At 40.9% G+C, this 15933-nt stretch overlaps 3 protein-coding genes across 3 annotated transcripts; 2 read left to right on the top strand and 1 right to left on the bottom strand.

Moving 5' to 3' along the window:
• The first annotated feature begins 385 nt into the window (after window positions 1-385).
• On the top strand, window positions 386-4966 carry riox1 (ribosomal oxygenase 1). The gene is made up of 15 exons (XM_044049935.1): window positions 386-515; window positions 682-834; window positions 1083-1228; window positions 1405-1504; window positions 1678-1791; window positions 2480-2586; window positions 2674-2781; window positions 2994-3028; window positions 3114-3292; window positions 3547-3651; window positions 3749-3890; window positions 3984-4104; window positions 4263-4362; window positions 4443-4529; window positions 4677-4966. The coding sequence occupies exons 1-15, from the start codon at window positions 429-431 to the stop codon at window positions 4734-4736; spliced, it is 1644 nt and encodes a 547-aa protein (XP_043905870.1). The 5' UTR covers window positions 386-428; the 3' UTR covers window positions 4737-4966.
• A 1-nt stretch (window position 4967) lies between these two features.
• On the bottom strand, window positions 4968-6306 carry LOC122784602 (NADH dehydrogenase [ubiquinone] 1 beta subcomplex subunit 1-like). Its single transcript, XM_044049936.1, has 3 exons — window positions 6224-6306; window positions 5519-5663; window positions 4968-5176 (listed from the first exon to the last, which is right to left on the bottom strand). Exons 1-3 carry the CDS (start codon window positions 6285-6287, stop codon window positions 5140-5142), a joined length of 246 nt encoding a protein of 81 aa, XP_043905871.1. The 5' UTR covers window positions 6288-6306; the 3' UTR covers window positions 4968-5139.
• A 206-nt stretch (window positions 6307-6512) lies between these two features.
• cpsf2 (cleavage and polyadenylation specific factor 2) lies at window positions 6513-14370 on the top strand. Its single transcript, XM_044049694.1, has 15 exons — window positions 6513-6652; window positions 6989-7149; window positions 7689-7848; window positions 7980-8085; window positions 8179-8308; window positions 8389-8504; window positions 8619-8806; window positions 9140-9430; window positions 9606-9706; window positions 10026-10229; window positions 10331-10483; window positions 10959-11181; window positions 11444-11758; window positions 12292-12426; window positions 13587-14370. Exons 2-15 carry the CDS (start codon window positions 7001-7003, stop codon window positions 13677-13679), a joined length of 2364 nt encoding a protein of 787 aa, XP_043905629.1. The 5' UTR covers window positions 6513-6652; window positions 6989-7000; the 3' UTR covers window positions 13680-14370.
• Window positions 14371-15933: the final 1563 nt, after the last annotated feature.

Raw genomic sequence — 15933 nt, 5'->3', positions numbered from 1 at the left:
GTAGACAGAGGACAGATGGATATTTTTACACTTACTTTGGAAATGTAAACTGTTTTTCTGTAACTGGAAATTGAAAATAGATAGATAGATAGATAGATAGATAGATAGATAGATAGATAGATAGATAGATAGATTGATAGATAGATAGATAGATAGATTGATAGATTGATTGATTGATTAAACCAACCTTCCACTCCAGACTAAGATGTAAGGTAAGTGGCAGTAAACGTAGATGGTGGTAGTGAGTCAACTTGGGCGCACACAGACTGCTAGAGGAAGAAGACTCAGTCCACACTCCAAACCAGATGGTGGCAGTAATGTGCAATATCGTTGTGGCTTAGACCAACACGAAAAAGCTCAAAAAACTCAAAAAGGGAGGAGAAGAAGAAGAAGCCGCAGTCGCAGTGTGATGACGTACCTGAAGGAAAATGGAGAGAACACACATGTCTGCCTTTGCCTTGTATCAAACGATGTCAGTTGATGTGTCTCCTCCTGCTAAGAAGTCTTCACCATCGGTAAATGTCATCAAAATAACACCGTTTTACCTTCTGGTTGTGTTGTAGTGTGTGTGTGTGTGTGTGTGTGTGTGTGTTTCAGGAGCAGAGGGAACTGAACTGTGATTACAGTTGTGTTGTAGTGTGTGTGTATCTACCTCTCTATATATATGTATATGGTTTATAGGTGGCTGTCAAGAAGAAAAAGAAAAAGGAAAATGGAGTCACGATTAAGAAGGTCAGTGCAGTTAAAGCCCAGGTGCAAACCGAGAAGAGGAAAAAGCAGAAGAAGCTCCTGAAGTCTGTAAAAAGAGAGGAGAGCCTGAAGCACAGCACAGAGGTAAGAGTGCATCTGCTGCACCAGATGTTTACTCTTTTTCTTCCCTAAAGTTGCAATGTCACTGGTTTGTTTCTTCTGAGCCTGAACACACTTGTACTGTGCAGATACAGCCGTAGTGTGTAACTTTACAGTACAAACAATGACAGTTATGGCACTTTTCCACTGTACAGTTCTAGCACGACTCAGCTCGGTGCTTTTTTAAGTAGCTGCTCTGGTGAGGTTCCAAGCGATTTGTGTTTCATTGGCAGGAGGTTGAGGAGGAGTGTGTAAATGGAGAGGATGAGAGTCTGGAGGCTTTGCTGACCAGCCTGACGAGAGTCAACAACAGCCGGGAGAGAGCGAGCCAACTCTTCCAGTGGCTCATTAACCCCATTCCTGCCAAAGCCTTTTTCAGGTACTGGAATCCTACAATGGATCATGAACAGACTTGTAAACCTTACATGACTAATCACATTGTAATGCATTTTTCTGTGGATATACTTTTCACTTTCTAATTACAACAGCATACTCTGCGCCGTCTTGTTTTTCCCCAGAACACTCACTGAATTGTATATATTTTTCCTCCACAAGGGAAACGTGGGAAAAGAAGCCCATTCTTGTTCAACGGCAGAATCCAAACTACTACAAAGGCTTGTTCTCCACTGCAGAGTTTGATCGCATTTTAAGAGAGGTAAGAATCTGAAATAAATATAGCATTCAATCATGACAAAATCTGCTTAAGGTGTTTATTTGTTGGCCTAGGTTTATCTCTTTTCCCTTTGTGCTGTATTATGAATTCTCTTATTTCAATAACTGACAAAATTCCCTCATACTAAACTCCATGCGTGTGCTGTGAAATTGAAGGAGGATGTTCAGTATGGAGTGAACCTGGACATCACGAGCTACATCGATGGCAAGAGGGAGACACACAATCCTCCAGGGCGAGCTCTGCCATTCACTGTGTGGGACTTCTATGAGGTAAAGAGGAAACAAAAATGATGCAGACAATATTGTACTATATGAATGTTGTTATTGCAATTATAGTCCTGATTTTATCACTAAAAACGAGAGCCCTTGCAAAGTGTATTCTCATTTTTAAAATGTCTAGCTGCAATTTCATTCATGCAACTCATAGTCATGAAGATAAGATTATTAACTGCTTGGTCAGTTCTACAGAGGCCGCCATTTCGGACCAACATGTTTTACAATAGCCTACAATGGACAAATTAAACAAAGTGTGAGTTTACAACATTACACGGTGCTAGATTTTACACACTGTACCAGTTGGATGCACTTCTTCTTCAAGGAATATTAACTTAAAAATAGGAAGTTGTTTTATCCTCTTGTGTCCTGTTCAATAACCATACCTGTTTACCATCTGCACAGTTCTCTCACTGCAGATTAGTAATCCTCATATATAATAGGACTGCAATGATAATAAATTGCCAATGCCAACTATTTTAATAATCAATCATTTGGTTTTAACTATTGAGTTCTCAGATTTATCAAATGCGAATGTTTTCTGGTTTGTTCGCTCCGTGTAACAAAGGAGTGATGAAAAACTGAAACATTTTAGATTAAAAACATCATCTTTTTGAGGTTTGGGGAAACGATGTAAATAATTGTTTGCGGCAGCTCTAATATGTACCGTCTCTTCGTCTTCCAGAGTGGCTGCTCTATTCGAATGCTGAACCCACAGGCTTTCTCTTCCACCGTGTGGAATGTTCTGTCCATCCTTCAGGAGCAGTTTGGCAGCATGGCAGGAGCGAACGTGTAAGTATGTGAGATAAAAACAAGGGACTATCAGGTATGTTGTGAGTTTTTGTTTTTTGGTATTAAATATGTGTTTACCTTCACCAGATACCTGACGCCGCCGGGAACGCAAGGATTTGCTCCACATTATGACGACATTGAGGCGTTTGTGGTTCAGCTGGAAGGGAAGAAACACTGGAGAGTGTACAACCCCAGGTAAGACTCAGCGCTGCACACAGTCAAATGGCAGTTATTATAGATGTGCATTTTTAATTTAAGCAATATATTTACTGTTGTTTTTATGAAAAATATCTATATTTAAAGCATTTTACTCTCCATATCCAATGAACAAACATTTCACTATGAATTTAAATTATGATGAACAGATTTTTGAAACCCATTGTGAGTTATTCTAACTTTCCTTTTAGAACAGACGACGAGGTGTTGCCTGTAGTTTCAAGTCGTGAGTAAAAACTATGTATCCATGATTATTAAATCTATATAGAGAATGTTTCTGCAATCAAGCTATCTTTGCATATACTATCCAGCAAACTTTGACGAGGCTGACATCGGGGACCCGATCATGGAAGTGGTGTTAGAAGCTGGAGATCTTCTCTACTTTCCCAGAGGATTCATCCACCAGGGCGACTGTCTGCCAGACGCTCACTCTCTGCACATCACCATCTCCTCTTTCCAGAAGAACAGCTGGGGAGATCTGCTGCAGAGGGTAATTCGCTGTGATTGATCTGATATGATTAACACAAGGTCCGCAGTGGTGCATGGATACAGCAGATGTTCATCATCTCATACATGGAATATGTATTGATTCTTGCATCATTTATTACAGTATATATGTTAGGATAGTGGAATGGCCTTAACCATAAAGCCTGCCACAAGGAAGTACAGACCATCGTTAAAACAAATGAAGCGTACTATTGAGAATTTACCAAAGGTCTTAATCAATTTAACTGCTGCTTGTAGGTGGTTCCAGTTGCACTGGAGGTAGCAATGGAGGAGGATGTGGAGTTCAGACAAGGTTTACCTCTGGATTACCTGACATACATGGGAGTACAGAATTCTGACAAGGTAGTGAATCAGTTTTATACACACAATTTGCTGATTCCATCCACAGTCACAATTTCCTACATTTTGCCATTTACCAACTACAGTTCTCCTTGTGTAGGATGACCCACGCAGGGTGAAATTCTTTTCCCGAATTGGGAACTTGATGAAGAAGCTCAGCAATTATGCTCCGGTTGATGCAGCTGTGGATCAGAAAGCCAAAGACTTCCTCCATGACTGCCTGCCCCCTGCACTGACGCCAGGTATGTCTGTGTTTAGATCAAAAGCTCACCAAGATATTTCAATTTGTAAATAAAATGACTACAATCTAGCCTATTCAACTGCATCTCCAACAGAGGAACTGGCCAGCAGTGTCCAAGGGGCACCTATCAAGTGGGAATGTGGGCAGGTTATGGATGCGGGTGCACAAATCAATAGCCAGACCCGAGTCAGACTCCTACGTGCTGGATGTGCCAGGTAATAGAGCTTCTCAACCCATATAAACACACATACATTGCAGAGACTTTGGAATGGGCTAAACATATCAAAATACACCTGCTTCAATGGTCTATTATTAAAGCAGAAATGTAATAACATGTGTATACATTTGGCTTATAATCATTCTCTTTTGCCAGGTTATGCAGTGATGGAGAGGCTGTTCACCTTCACTACACCACAGGCAACTCCAGAGTTTACCACAAAGAGGAGCCCAAGAGTTTTGAAATAAAATCAGAGGTAGAGGTTGGAAGATGTGTGTAAATCTTATAACTTATATGTAGTGTTCTAATAAGTGTTTTTTTTCCCTTTTCTTTCAGCACACAGATGCCATCGAGTTTCTGATCCATTCTTATCCCAATTTTGTGACAGTAGAAAGCTTCCCATGTGAGGCTAAAGAGGAAAAGGTTTGTTTTTAACTCTTTTCTGATTGAGCTTTTTAGGTTTACATTTTAACATTATGGGAAATGGCATGTTCTTCACATTTCACTTAGGTCTTGTTAAACTGCTTTTTTTGCTATTAATATCAAATGACTGTTTTTCTTTTTGTCTAGGTTGAATTGGCTGAGCTGCTATTTGAGAGAGGGATTATTCACACGGAAGAACCTCTGTAATGGCCCCAGATTCTTCAGTCTTGCTGACTGCATGAGCAGATACAAACTGCTTTTGTACGATACATTCAATTAAGTACTTCCTGTGTCAAATATTTTCTTCACCTGTAGTAGAGGGGGAGTCATGCTAAATAAGCCATTCATGAATTTGTCTTGTGTTCTGTGTCAGCTAAACCTTTTCTTAAAATTGAAAACAAAACAGATGTGTGTAATTAAATGGATGTACCAAATGAGTTTGAGAAAGGGCATGTTTATTACTGGTTGATACAACTCAAAAGATTGCAGACAACTGGTTGATACAACTCAAAAGCAGAGGTACAGGATTCTCATTAAATAATCTGATTTGAAGTCCATCCATCAGTCATTCACACCACAGATTACGGGACACATTCCAGGCAGGAGTGGTCTACTTCCAGGTCACTTCCTCACCAGGCTTCAGCTCCCTGTGGAGAAGAGAAATGGGAAAATTAATAACAATGTGCCTAATATATAAATAAATATAAATAAGGATGGATATTTAAATTAATGACCTTATTTTCCCTTTTTAACTCGCCACTATGGGCTACACACAGTGAATTTGTGAAATGGCTTCATTAATTTCATGAAAATGTAAAATATGTGGGCTCGCTACAATTGTGTAACTGCAAAACTGGGTTCACTGTTGCAAGTACAAACTGGGATAAATTGGTATACATTACCATAAAAAGGGATTATTGGGATTAATCCTTAATATACTGTCCTGCTTGTTTCCTTTTGAGTGTATGTAAACAATTAATTTTTCTTACCTGCCATACAAAGCACTTCTGTTTCTGAAAGCTGTCAACTTCTGGTCCTGTTGTTTGTCCAGGTACCACCCAATCACAAAGCCCATGGGCACAAATATGTTCACCCAGTGCTCACGTGCAATTGCAATAAAGTTGACCATGGTTCCTACAGAAATGATCAAAAAACAAAACGCAATAGCAATTAATTTAGTGGACTTTACTCTGGCCAAATTCACTCTTGCTCACGTTAGTACTTGTGCAAAGAAATTTAATCTGTTCCTTGTTATGGATGCATGACAGTCTTAGGCGAGGATATAACATCAAACACGTTATAATATGTTTATTTTCAATTTGTTATCATTGTCGAACCTTTTAACAACGTCTTTAATTGATATCAATATCTACATCACACCACACTGCCGCTGCAAAAGTCACTGTAAATTTGCATCGAATACTTTGAATAAGCAATCAAAAGATCTAAGAAGACTTTAGCATCAAACCCTACAAGATTTACTGACAGAATATTGCAAATATATCGGGCTATACTAAAACACATGCTAATAGCAACACAGCTAATCGCTAAGTGTCAGCGACAAATACCAGGTTTAATTGTTAAAAGGTTTTTCCATTTACAGTAGTTAATTTTCTGTTGGTATTTTCAACATGTTGAATTATACATTCTCAAATAAAAGAGAGATACAACGCTGTCGCATTTAAAATATTTACCTTTCAAAAACACCAACCAGCGGCCTTTAGCTCTTCCCTCAACAGACAGAGGACATTGGACCATACCAACTGTGCAGTGGCATCGTGGTTCTCTTAAAGTGAGATGACAACAATAAATGTTATTATACAGTGATTATTTTTTCTTTATTATGTCAGAAAGGTGTGTATTCACAACAACAGTACAGAAGTACAGAACTATAATTTTGATAAAAAGAAAAATGTGAATGTGCTGTGACAAAAACGATTTCTAGTTCCACCTTTACATTTGGTACGCCCCTTTGCCCTTTGACTCAGCGGCAAACATGTCTGCTAGTCAAGTGTGTTTTCTGAAACGGTAGCCAAAATGTCATAAAGTTTAGATTACTTAGACATTAGTTTACTGTATTTCTATTTCAACAAGTGGGAATTCATCCTGTCTCACATTTGACAGTGAGTTGATTGTTTTATTCATGTTACTTATAGCCACACGCTGCAATGTAGCTAGCATGCTAAATAGGTACCGTTGTTTATTGTGCGCGTTAAGTGCAACTTCCAGTCAAATTATCAGTTTACTTGCTAGTCTACTCTAATCCAATCTTCCACGAAGAGTTTATATTTACCTATTCGATCGTTCAGTTTTACTAAACTTAAGGAACATGCTTGTTGAACATGTTTTTCTCGGTAGATCTAAATGAATGGAGCGGGGGAGATTTTATGCCCATTCACTAAGACCCAGTTAGGGTGGTTTACGTTACAGTTTTAACTTTATTTCAACTGTACTTTCAGCAACCGAAAAAAATGACGTCCATTATCAAGCTGACAGCCGTGTCAGGGGTCCAGGAGGAGTCGGCTCTCTGTTACCTCTTGCAGGTGGATGAATTCCGCTTCCTCTTGGACTGTGGCTGGGATGAGAACTTCTCCATGGACATTATTGACGCCATGAAACGGTGACTATTGAACCATATCTGTCTTTCAAATCTTGTTTCTTGGTCCTTAGTTGCACTCACACACTATACACACAAAACAACCTCTCCTCGATCCACCAGTTTGTTGGTATCACATTTATTCACTCATCCGCCACTTTATTAGGTACAGCCTATCAGGAGTAACACCCAGTGTGGTATTCTGCTGTAGTCCATCTGCTTTGTGTGTTATATATATATATATATATATATATATATATATATATATATACACTATTCTGCTTGGTTGGTTGTGACTTTAAGTGATTTTTTTTTTTAATTGCTTATGATTTACGGTTGCCACCTGGAACAAGTCTGGCTATTCTCTTGTCATCTTTGGCATCATGAAGACATTTTCACACCAAAACTGACATTCACTAGATATTTTCCTCTATATACCCAGAGGTTTAGATTTGTGTGTTAAATTGGTGTACTTTGTACCTTAAAATGGCCATTGGGTGTAAACATATGCTTGAGGAATTGAGTGAAGTAAATGCTAATTAATATATGCAACTTTTCCTCAGATATGTTCATCAGGTCGATGCAGTGCTCCTCTCTCACCCTGATCCCTTACACCTGGGAGCCCTGCCATATGCTGTGGGCAAATTGGGCCTAAACTGTACAATCTACGCCACAATTCCTGTGTATAAGATGGGTCAGATGTTCATGTATGACCTATATCAGGTAAAAAAAAAAAAGGAGTTGAAAATGCTAGACATGAAAAAAAAAATTAAAGAACATAGTATTGCATGGTCGCAACTGCTTTCTTTATCATTTTATTGCTATTTATTTTATTGCTTTATCTTTCCATTCAGTCTCGAAACAACAGTGAGGATTTCACTCTCTTCACTCTCGATGATGTGGACAGTGCTTTTGATAAAATCCAGCAGCTTAAATACTCTCAGATAGTCAACCTGAAAGGTGAGTTACATGCACATCCTTATAGGCCTGAAGTCATCCGAGGTTATGTGTCGTATCTACCACAGTGTTTTATGTCTTTATTTTTACTCAAAGGCAAAGGACACGGTCTTTCCATCACACCCCTTCCAGCTGGTCACATGATCGGAGGCACCATTTGGAAAATTGTGAAGGACGGAGAGGAGGAGATTGTTTACGCTGTGGACTTTAACCACAAAAGAGAAATGTAAGCATAAATATAACATGAAAAATCAACCCATTTTCTGTTTCAGGCTGTTTTGTTAATGTCAGTTTTGACTTTTGTAGCCACCTGAATGGGTGTTCACTGGAGAGCATCAGCCGCCCTTCTTTACTTATCACTGACTCCTTCAATGCCACGTATGTGCAGCCACGGCGTAAGCAAAGAGACGAGCTGCTCCTTAGTAAGTAACACATAATTCTAATAGTGGTAATGTAGTTAACAGGATACAATTTGAATCAGAATTCTAATATTTTTCATTTTGGTTGTAACTTAAAACATTGTGTCTTTCTTAAAGCAAATGTGATGGAGACCCTTCGTGGAGATGGAAATGTCCTCCTTGCTGTTGACACAGCTGGGCGTGTTTTGGAGCTGGCGCAGCTTCTGGATCAGATTTGGAGGACAAAGGATGCGGGGCTGGGAGCTTACCCTCTTGCTTTACTGAACAATGTCAGCTACAACGTGGTGGAGTTTTCCAAGTCCCAGGTATTTTTTTTCACCCAATCTCATTTGGGTACGGCTGCAACCAATGATTATTTTCATAATTGATTATTCTCTTCATTAATTGATTAATTGTTTGGTTCTTAAAATGTCAGAAAATCCTGACCAATGTTGATGAATGACTTGTTTTGTCCACATACCCAAATTGTACAGAGTTAATGATTTCTGATATGGTGCAAAGAAAATGGAAAATATTCACATTTAATAAGCTTGTTTTACTGATTTAAAACAACTTCTTAGATATATTTATTGATTATCAACCAGCTAATCATTAAATTTTAGCAGCCAACCAATGTATTTCCTACCATTTGTGTGTAGGTGGAGTGGATGAGCGACAAGCTCATGAGGTGTTTTGAGGACAAAAGAAACAACCCCTTCCAGTTCAGACACTTGACCCTGTGTCACAGTCTGGCAGACCTGGCCCGGGTGCCCAGCCCTAAGGTGGTGCTCTGCAGCCAGCCAGACCTGGAGTCTGGCTTCTCTCGGGAACTCTTCATCCAGTGGTGCCAAGATGCCAAAAACTCCATCATCCTCACCTACCGCACAACTCCGGGCACCCTGGCCCGTTACCTCATCGACAACCCCGGAGAGAAGATGCTGGATCTGGAGGTGAGAGCAGCTGTCTGATTTACTCACATGGACAATCCGAGATGTATCCCATCATTCAGCATTTGCCCCACGGGAGGCTGCTGACTGTCACATTCAGACTCAGCTAAATAAACAGCGAAATGTGTCACTCTATAATTTGCACCACAGCCATTTGTCAATTGTCTTGTTTTGACAGGTGAGGAAACGAGTGAAGCTTGAAGGCAAGGAGCTGGAGGAGTACCTCGAGAAGGACAAAATAAAGAAAGAAGCTGCTAAAAAACTAGAACAAGCAAAAGAGTAAGAGATACTTCTTCCTTTTTAAGAGTTCTATGTTTTTCTTTCTGGTGAAGGTTTCTGCTTGTTGGTGTTGCAAAACATTTAATTTCTGCAATTTTACAGTCTGGTGATGACTCTAACTGTGAATTATATAAAAAAGATATTAGCAATGCTAATGAGGGACTACAGTCTATATCTAAAAACAGGCTGTTCTGCAAAATCTGCAAAATGGGAAATGAGTCATGACATGGTTAAGACAATATTTACACTCAACTGAGCAAAACCCTGTCATCTGCATTTGAAAAAAACTCAGTCGATGTTAAATTCGATGCTATTTCAGAGTGGATGTGGACTCCAGTGATGAGAGTGACATGGACGATGATCTGGACCAGCCAGCTGTGGTAAAAAACAAACATCACGACTTGATGATGAAGAGCGAAGGCAGCCGCAAAGGCAGTTTCTTCAAACAAGCGAAAAAGTCGTATCCTATGTTCCCCACGCACGAGGAAAGAATCAAATGGGACGAGTATGGAGAAATCATCAGGTACTGCGACACTGATACACTTATACCTTAGAGACTCCAAACCCAACCAGTTCTTCTGCTGTTAAAATGTCATGACTGTTGTGGGTTTTTTTTTTTTAAAGGCTAGACGAGTTTCTAGTTCCCGATCTGCAAGCCACAGAAGAGGAGAAAAGCAAACTGGAGTCGGGGTTGACGAACGGAGATAAACCCATGGACCAGGATCTCTCTGTTGTTCCCACCAAATGCATCTCCAGTATAGAAAACCTTGAAATTAGGTCAGTGATCATTTAAAGTGCCTCTCTGCATGGAGTTTGCATGTTTTCCCCGTGTGTTTGTGTGTGGAGGGGTTTCTCTGGGTTCTCCGGCTTTCTCTAACAGTCCAAAACATGCAGATTTGGGGATTAGGCAAATTGGACACTCTAAATTGACTGTTTGTGTGAGTGTGAGTGGATGGTTGTTTTTCTCTATTTGTCCCTGTGTTGGACTGGCGACGTGTCCATGTTGTACCCTGTCCTTCACCCTATGTCAGCTGAGATTGGCACCAGCACCCCGTGACTCTCATGTGGAGGATAAATTGTTAGAGGATGAATGAAAGAATGGTTTTATGACTACGACTGTGTAGACTTCAGATGATGTATAATTTGTTCGCCCTCATAAACGTGTCCTACTTGTTCATTAAGAAATCCCCCCCCTGTGCTTTTTTTAGACGAATCATCTGTATGAAAATCTTTTGTCTTCATAACTTCACAGGGCCAGGATTACGTATATAGACTACGAAGGTCGCTCTGATGGCGACTCCATTAAGAAGATTATTAACCAGATGAAGCCCCGACAGCTCGTGATCGTGCACGGACCGCCAGAAGCCAGCCTGGACTTGGCCGAGTCCTGCAAGGCCTTCAGCAAGGACATCAAGGTCTACACACCCAAGCTTCAGGAGACTATAGATGCCACCAGTGAGACACACATCTACCAGGTAAGCCTCAATGAAGCCCCGCCGCACCTCCTGCTGTCAGGTTACCCTTTTAATATGGTTTGCATACAGAAATCTTTTTTGCTGTGAAGCAGTAATGTGTGATGGAGCTTTTTGTTGGCTCATCTTGTACATTTTCCTTGGCAGTCAAGCTAAAACGACTGCAAGGTTGATTTATCTAGCTTATTACTGAGGCAGAGGATAAAAGCAACCATCTGTGATAGGCCGGTGTCTTCATTCCCTCCTCTTTCTTTTTCGATTAAAGGTGCGCTTGAAAGACTCCTTGGTGAGCTCGCTGCAGTTCTGCAAAGCCAAAGACACGGAGCTGGCTTGGATCGACGGCGTGCTGGACATGCGCGTGGTGAAGGTGGACACGGGCGTCATGCTGGAGGAGGGCGTCAAAGACGAGGCAGAGGAGGGCGAGCTGGCCATGGACGTCACGCCAGATCCCGCCATCGATCAGAACGCCACAGCGGTGGCGGCGCAGCGTGCCATGAAGAGCCTGTTTGGTGAGGACGAGAAAGAGGTGTCGGAGGAGAGCGACGTTATTCCCACTCTAGAGCCACTTCCTTCACATGAGGTGAGTGAACGCAATAGAGCTGCAACGAACGATCATTTTCATCATCAGTTAACCTGTTGATTATTTTCACGATTAACCGAGTAATCGTTTGGTCGATAAAATGTCAGAAACCTTTAAAAAATGCTGATCAGCGTTTGTCAAACCTGGAAATGATGATGTTCTCGAGTGCCTTGTTTTGTCTACAAACCTAAATGATTCACTTGAATGATTTCTGTGTTATATGGAGCAAAGAAATGAAGAAAATATTCACGTTTAAGAAGCTAAAACAATCATGAAAAAAGCTTCAAACTAATGAGTCGATTATCAAAATAGTTAACGATTACTTTAATAATTGACTAATTATAACTCTAGAACGCAAACCTACAGTGAGTAGGCTTTAAGATTTCACCTCTTCATCCAATATGTAGTTTCCACAAAAAAATCAACTGACACAAAAACACAACTCCTCGACACAAAATTGTGTAACATTCGATCAAATGTGTATTTGTAGTTCAAGAGTCTGACTGTGGCTCACTCCTCTGCTTTCCCTCTAGATGCCGGGACATCAGTCGGTGTTCATCAACGAGCCTCGCCTGTCTGACTTCAAGCAGGTCCTGCTGCGAGAGGGTATCCAGGCTGAGTTTGTGGGAGGAGTGCTGGTCTGCAACAACATGGTGGCCGTCCGCAGGGTGAGCGTCCTTCCCCTTGGCCCACTTAATGCGCTACCTATCAGCTGCCCGCAGCGTTAGTCACTGCTGACCCTCAACAGGGAGAGCGGCGAGCACAGGAAATGCTTGGCGCGGGATCAACTGTGCCAAAACTGTTCAATTAAAATGCAGAGCTATTCATTTGTATTTAGATGTAGACGTATGTTAGATGTATGTTCAGTTTGAATTATTTCTTTGTTATATGGAGCAAAGAAACCGGAACATTTTTAAATTCAAGAAGCTGGAAAAAAAAAAAAACCTGTTGCAGCTGTAATTTATTATTATTTGATTTGACTGTGAGACATCAGATAGTGGTACTGCACTGCTGAAGACTGTCCCCATAAGAAATTCCAATACTCTTATTGTAATATTAATATTCAGCAGTACAAGGCATTCGCTGATGATGGTTATGCGTCCGGAGCTTTTAAGAGCAGCATTGTTGATTTACACGGCAAAGGAAGTGGAGCAGCTCAGTTAGACTTGAGAAAAACACAAGCAGAAGCTGCAGGCTGTGTATAATATATGGAAATATGTCTTTGTCTTGTGTGTTTTTAAGATGTTTTATGAGTAAAGCTCACTGTTGTTAAAGACAAAAAAAAACTCACAAAACATCCAAAACCACATATGTGTTTAACTATAATTAGTTTCCATTTTGACTTAAATGCAATTAAGTAGAATATGAGCACTTAAGACCAAATGGAACATTAAACACAGAGTGACATGGGAAAGTGCCATCCCACAAACGCACACACACACACACAACTGGATCAGCAGTTGTGTGACTAATCTAATGACTAAGGTAAATGGAAAAGTAGGACTGAGCCAGGATACTAACAACAAAATGCATAATTGACAAGAACTAAATTGACAAGAACTAAAAATAGATGTAAGTCACAGCAATGAGAATAGAGTTCATTAAAGCAGAGTGCGTGTGTTAATTTGTGTGTGTGTGTGTGTGTGTGCGCTGTTTTAAACACGATATCTTGATGGATTTGGATTAAGTTAGCAGCTCTAATCCAAGTCTATTAGAAGGAATAGAACATAATGTGCCATAAAAGGGCTTTTAAACCATGGTTTACAAATTGTGAGAATGTTCTGCAAGGACTTAACATGACCCGCGTGCCTTTGTGCTCTTTGTCCAGACGGAGGCCGGACGCATCGGTCTGGAAGGCTGCCTGTGTGACGACTACTATAAGATCAGGGAGCTGCTGTATCAGCAGTACGCCGTGGTATAGCAGCAGCAGCAGCAGCAGCAGCAGCAGCAGCAGCAGAGCATTACATGGCAAAACAGAGACAATCCTTAATGAGAACTTTACCCAGAGGACAAGAGTGTACTACACTCGGGCAGCTTCTGCTCACATGGGCAGCCCCAGCTGTTTTACTGCAAACTTTTTTGTACATTTTCCTATTTTTTGTTTTTTTTATATATATATATTTCCGTTTTCTAGACAACGGTGTTGTTTTCTGTGGTTAATTTACCTGATACAGGCAGAGAGGGGTGATGATCGACGTGAACAGACTGAATCTCACACACTTAAATCTGTACAGTAACATCCTAACGCACAGGATGGGAGAAAAGATTCCTTCCTTGTAATGTCATTAAAACAGTAATGTTTTTTTCTTCTTTTTCCAAATATGTGTCGCCGTGGACGTTTTGTTTCATGCTGCGGTGTTAAAGTGAAACTCATCCCGTCGTCCTTGTGAAAATATTGCGTGCGCTGACGTCGTCGCGGTCTTCGTATTCGAAGTCGAGCTCCTTATGTACTAGTAGAAGGTAGGTCAACATTTTTTTTGCTGTACAACATGTGGCAGCAACAATTTATGGCAGAGCTGCTGTATTGAATTCCGTTAGGTTGTACGCTGGGACCTGTGTGTACAGCCAAGAAACTATCGAACGCCATAAAGTTTTGTTTTGTTCTGTTTGCATATTCTTTGATCGTATATCTTCCTTTTATCGTAATCTGTGGTTACATTTTTATTCAGGCAGAGTTTCTTTGCGTTTCCCAGGAAAGACAACATTTACTCCTGGATGAATTATTTGCAGCAGAGGTAGAGGGGTGGGGTGGCGCTGAGTGTAGGTCAAGCTTAAATGCACGTAATGCAGGAGTCCTGTCCGACATGATTAGTCATTTTCTTTTAAATTGACAAAGCTTGTCCGGAGCCCAGGGGACATCTGTTCACATACATTAAAATGAATTATAAAAAATAAAATACAACCTTCAGATTTGTCCTCTGGGTTTCAAGGGGATCCCGTAGCAAACTCAATAACAAACAACACAAAATGGGATTGACATAAAACATATTGGAAAACTAAAAAGAAAGGGAAACTAAATTATTCCACTACACAAAAAAGCTTCTTACTGTCAGGAGAGCAGTCATGACTCCGGTTTATTACGTGTAAAAAATTGGGGGAATCTTATTTAAATGCATTCCAACAAATTCAACCTTGATATTGAAACAATTTAAGTCTTAGTCTGTTATGTTTAGCATGTTTTCTTTATTAAACACACTAACCAGGTCAACTAATAACTGAGCCAACAGCAGATGGAGACATTTCTCTGCTCCATCTAAGCAGCAGCAGCAGAATAAACCATATCAAATCTGCTCATGCAGCAGCACCATCTGTAATACAGGGGCAAGATGACTCCGTCCCTGGAGTCATCACTGGGATTTGAGTGTAGTTCAGGCTGCTGTAGTGAGCTGGGATTACCACCGTGCCTTTATGTTTTTTAGGGAACTGTTTCTCACAGAATAAAAGTGTAAAAACCTCCCTGGCATTTTATGGCATAGTAAAAGAAAATATAAACGGTTCAGTAGTTTATTATCTTTTTCACGCACACATGGATACAGACCAATGTCTCCTCGAGGTAAAGGGTCAGTGGGGGGGAGGTAAAGGGTCAGTGTTGCAGGTGTTGAGGATGGAAGGGGGAGACGGGGAGTGTCACCGTGCGAGTGATGTGACCGCAGCAGGCTCGGCGGGAACACTGACGCGGTTGATTACGTTTCCAGTGTTGTGTGAATCCCTGTGGTAGATCCTTAACACGGGCAGCTGTGGAATGAACCAAAACAAACCGCCTTCGCTCCCCCTCCCCACTCAGTCCTCCAACCTCACACGTGCCCACGGTGTGACGCCCGCAGGCAACGACACGCTCGGTGATGGAGTCTGCCACACACACACACACACACACGCAATCTCTTTAACAGTGCTCATTTTCACTGTCCTACTTGCTTGTGTGTGTATGTGTGTTCATGTCTGTGGTCGCCTGTGAGGACCATTTTTGATTCAAACCTATCTTTATGAAGACATTTTCATCTTGTGAGGAGATTTTCACTGGTCCTCACAACATTAATGGGCTTAGGGTTCGGTTTACCTCCGGGTTGGGATAACGCAGCTGTGATATTTGAAGATGTCGTGTGTAACTTTTGAATTTAAGCAAAGAGGTGGATTAGACTGCAAAGATCAATGTGGACATTCAGTCGGACTTAACA

Source organism: Solea senegalensis, linkage group LG17 (genome assembly GCF_019176455.1).
Source record: "Solea senegalensis isolate Sse05_10M linkage group LG17, IFAPA_SoseM_1, whole genome shotgun sequence".
NCBI classification, from domain to species: Eukaryota; Metazoa; Chordata; class Actinopteri; order Pleuronectiformes; family Soleidae; genus Solea; species Solea senegalensis.
The sequence above is the reverse complement of the archived record's forward strand: the minus strand, read 5'-3'. Positions and strand labels throughout refer to the sequence as shown.

What these genes read in the sequence shown, in the direction of transcription:
- LOC122784602 (XM_044049936.1), bottom strand. Translation starts at nt 6,287, where the DNA reads ATGGTCCAATGTCCTCTGTCTGTTGAGGGAAGAGCTAAAGGCCGCTGG. An exon ending in CTGGTTGGTGTTTTTGAAAG is followed by an intron (nt 5,664 to 6,223) that starts GTAAATATTTTA and finishes TCATTTCTGTAG; the next exon opens with GAACCATGGTCAACTTTATT. An exon ending in AGAAGTGCTTTGTATGGCAG is followed by an intron (nt 5,177 to 5,518) that starts GTAAGAAAAATT and finishes TCTTCTCCACAG; the next exon opens with GGAGCTGAAGCCTGGTGAGG.
- riox1 (XM_044049935.1), top strand. Translation starts at nt 429, where the DNA reads ATGGAGAGAACACACATGTCTGCCTTTGCCTTGTATCAAACGATGTCA. An exon ending in TTGATCGCATTTTAAGAGAG is followed by an intron (nt 1,505 to 1,677) that starts GTAAGAATCTGA and finishes GTGAAATTGAAG; the next exon opens with GAGGATGTTCAGTATGGAGT. An exon ending in CTACGTGCTGGATGTGCCAG is followed by an intron (nt 4,105 to 4,262) that starts GTAATAGAGCTT and finishes CTCTTTTGCCAG; the next exon opens with GTTATGCAGTGATGGAGAGG.
- cpsf2 (XM_044049694.1), top strand. Translation starts at nt 7,001, where the DNA reads ATGACGTCCATTATCAAGCTGACAGCCGTGTCAGGGGTCCAGGAGGAG. An exon ending in AGAAGATGCTGGATCTGGAG is followed by an intron (nt 9,431 to 9,605) that starts GTGAGAGCAGCT and finishes TTGTTTTGACAG; the next exon opens with GTGAGGAAACGAGTGAAGCT. An exon ending in ATAGAAAACCTTGAAATTAG is followed by an intron (nt 10,484 to 10,958) that starts GTCAGTGATCAT and finishes ATAACTTCACAG; the next exon opens with GGCCAGGATTACGTATATAG.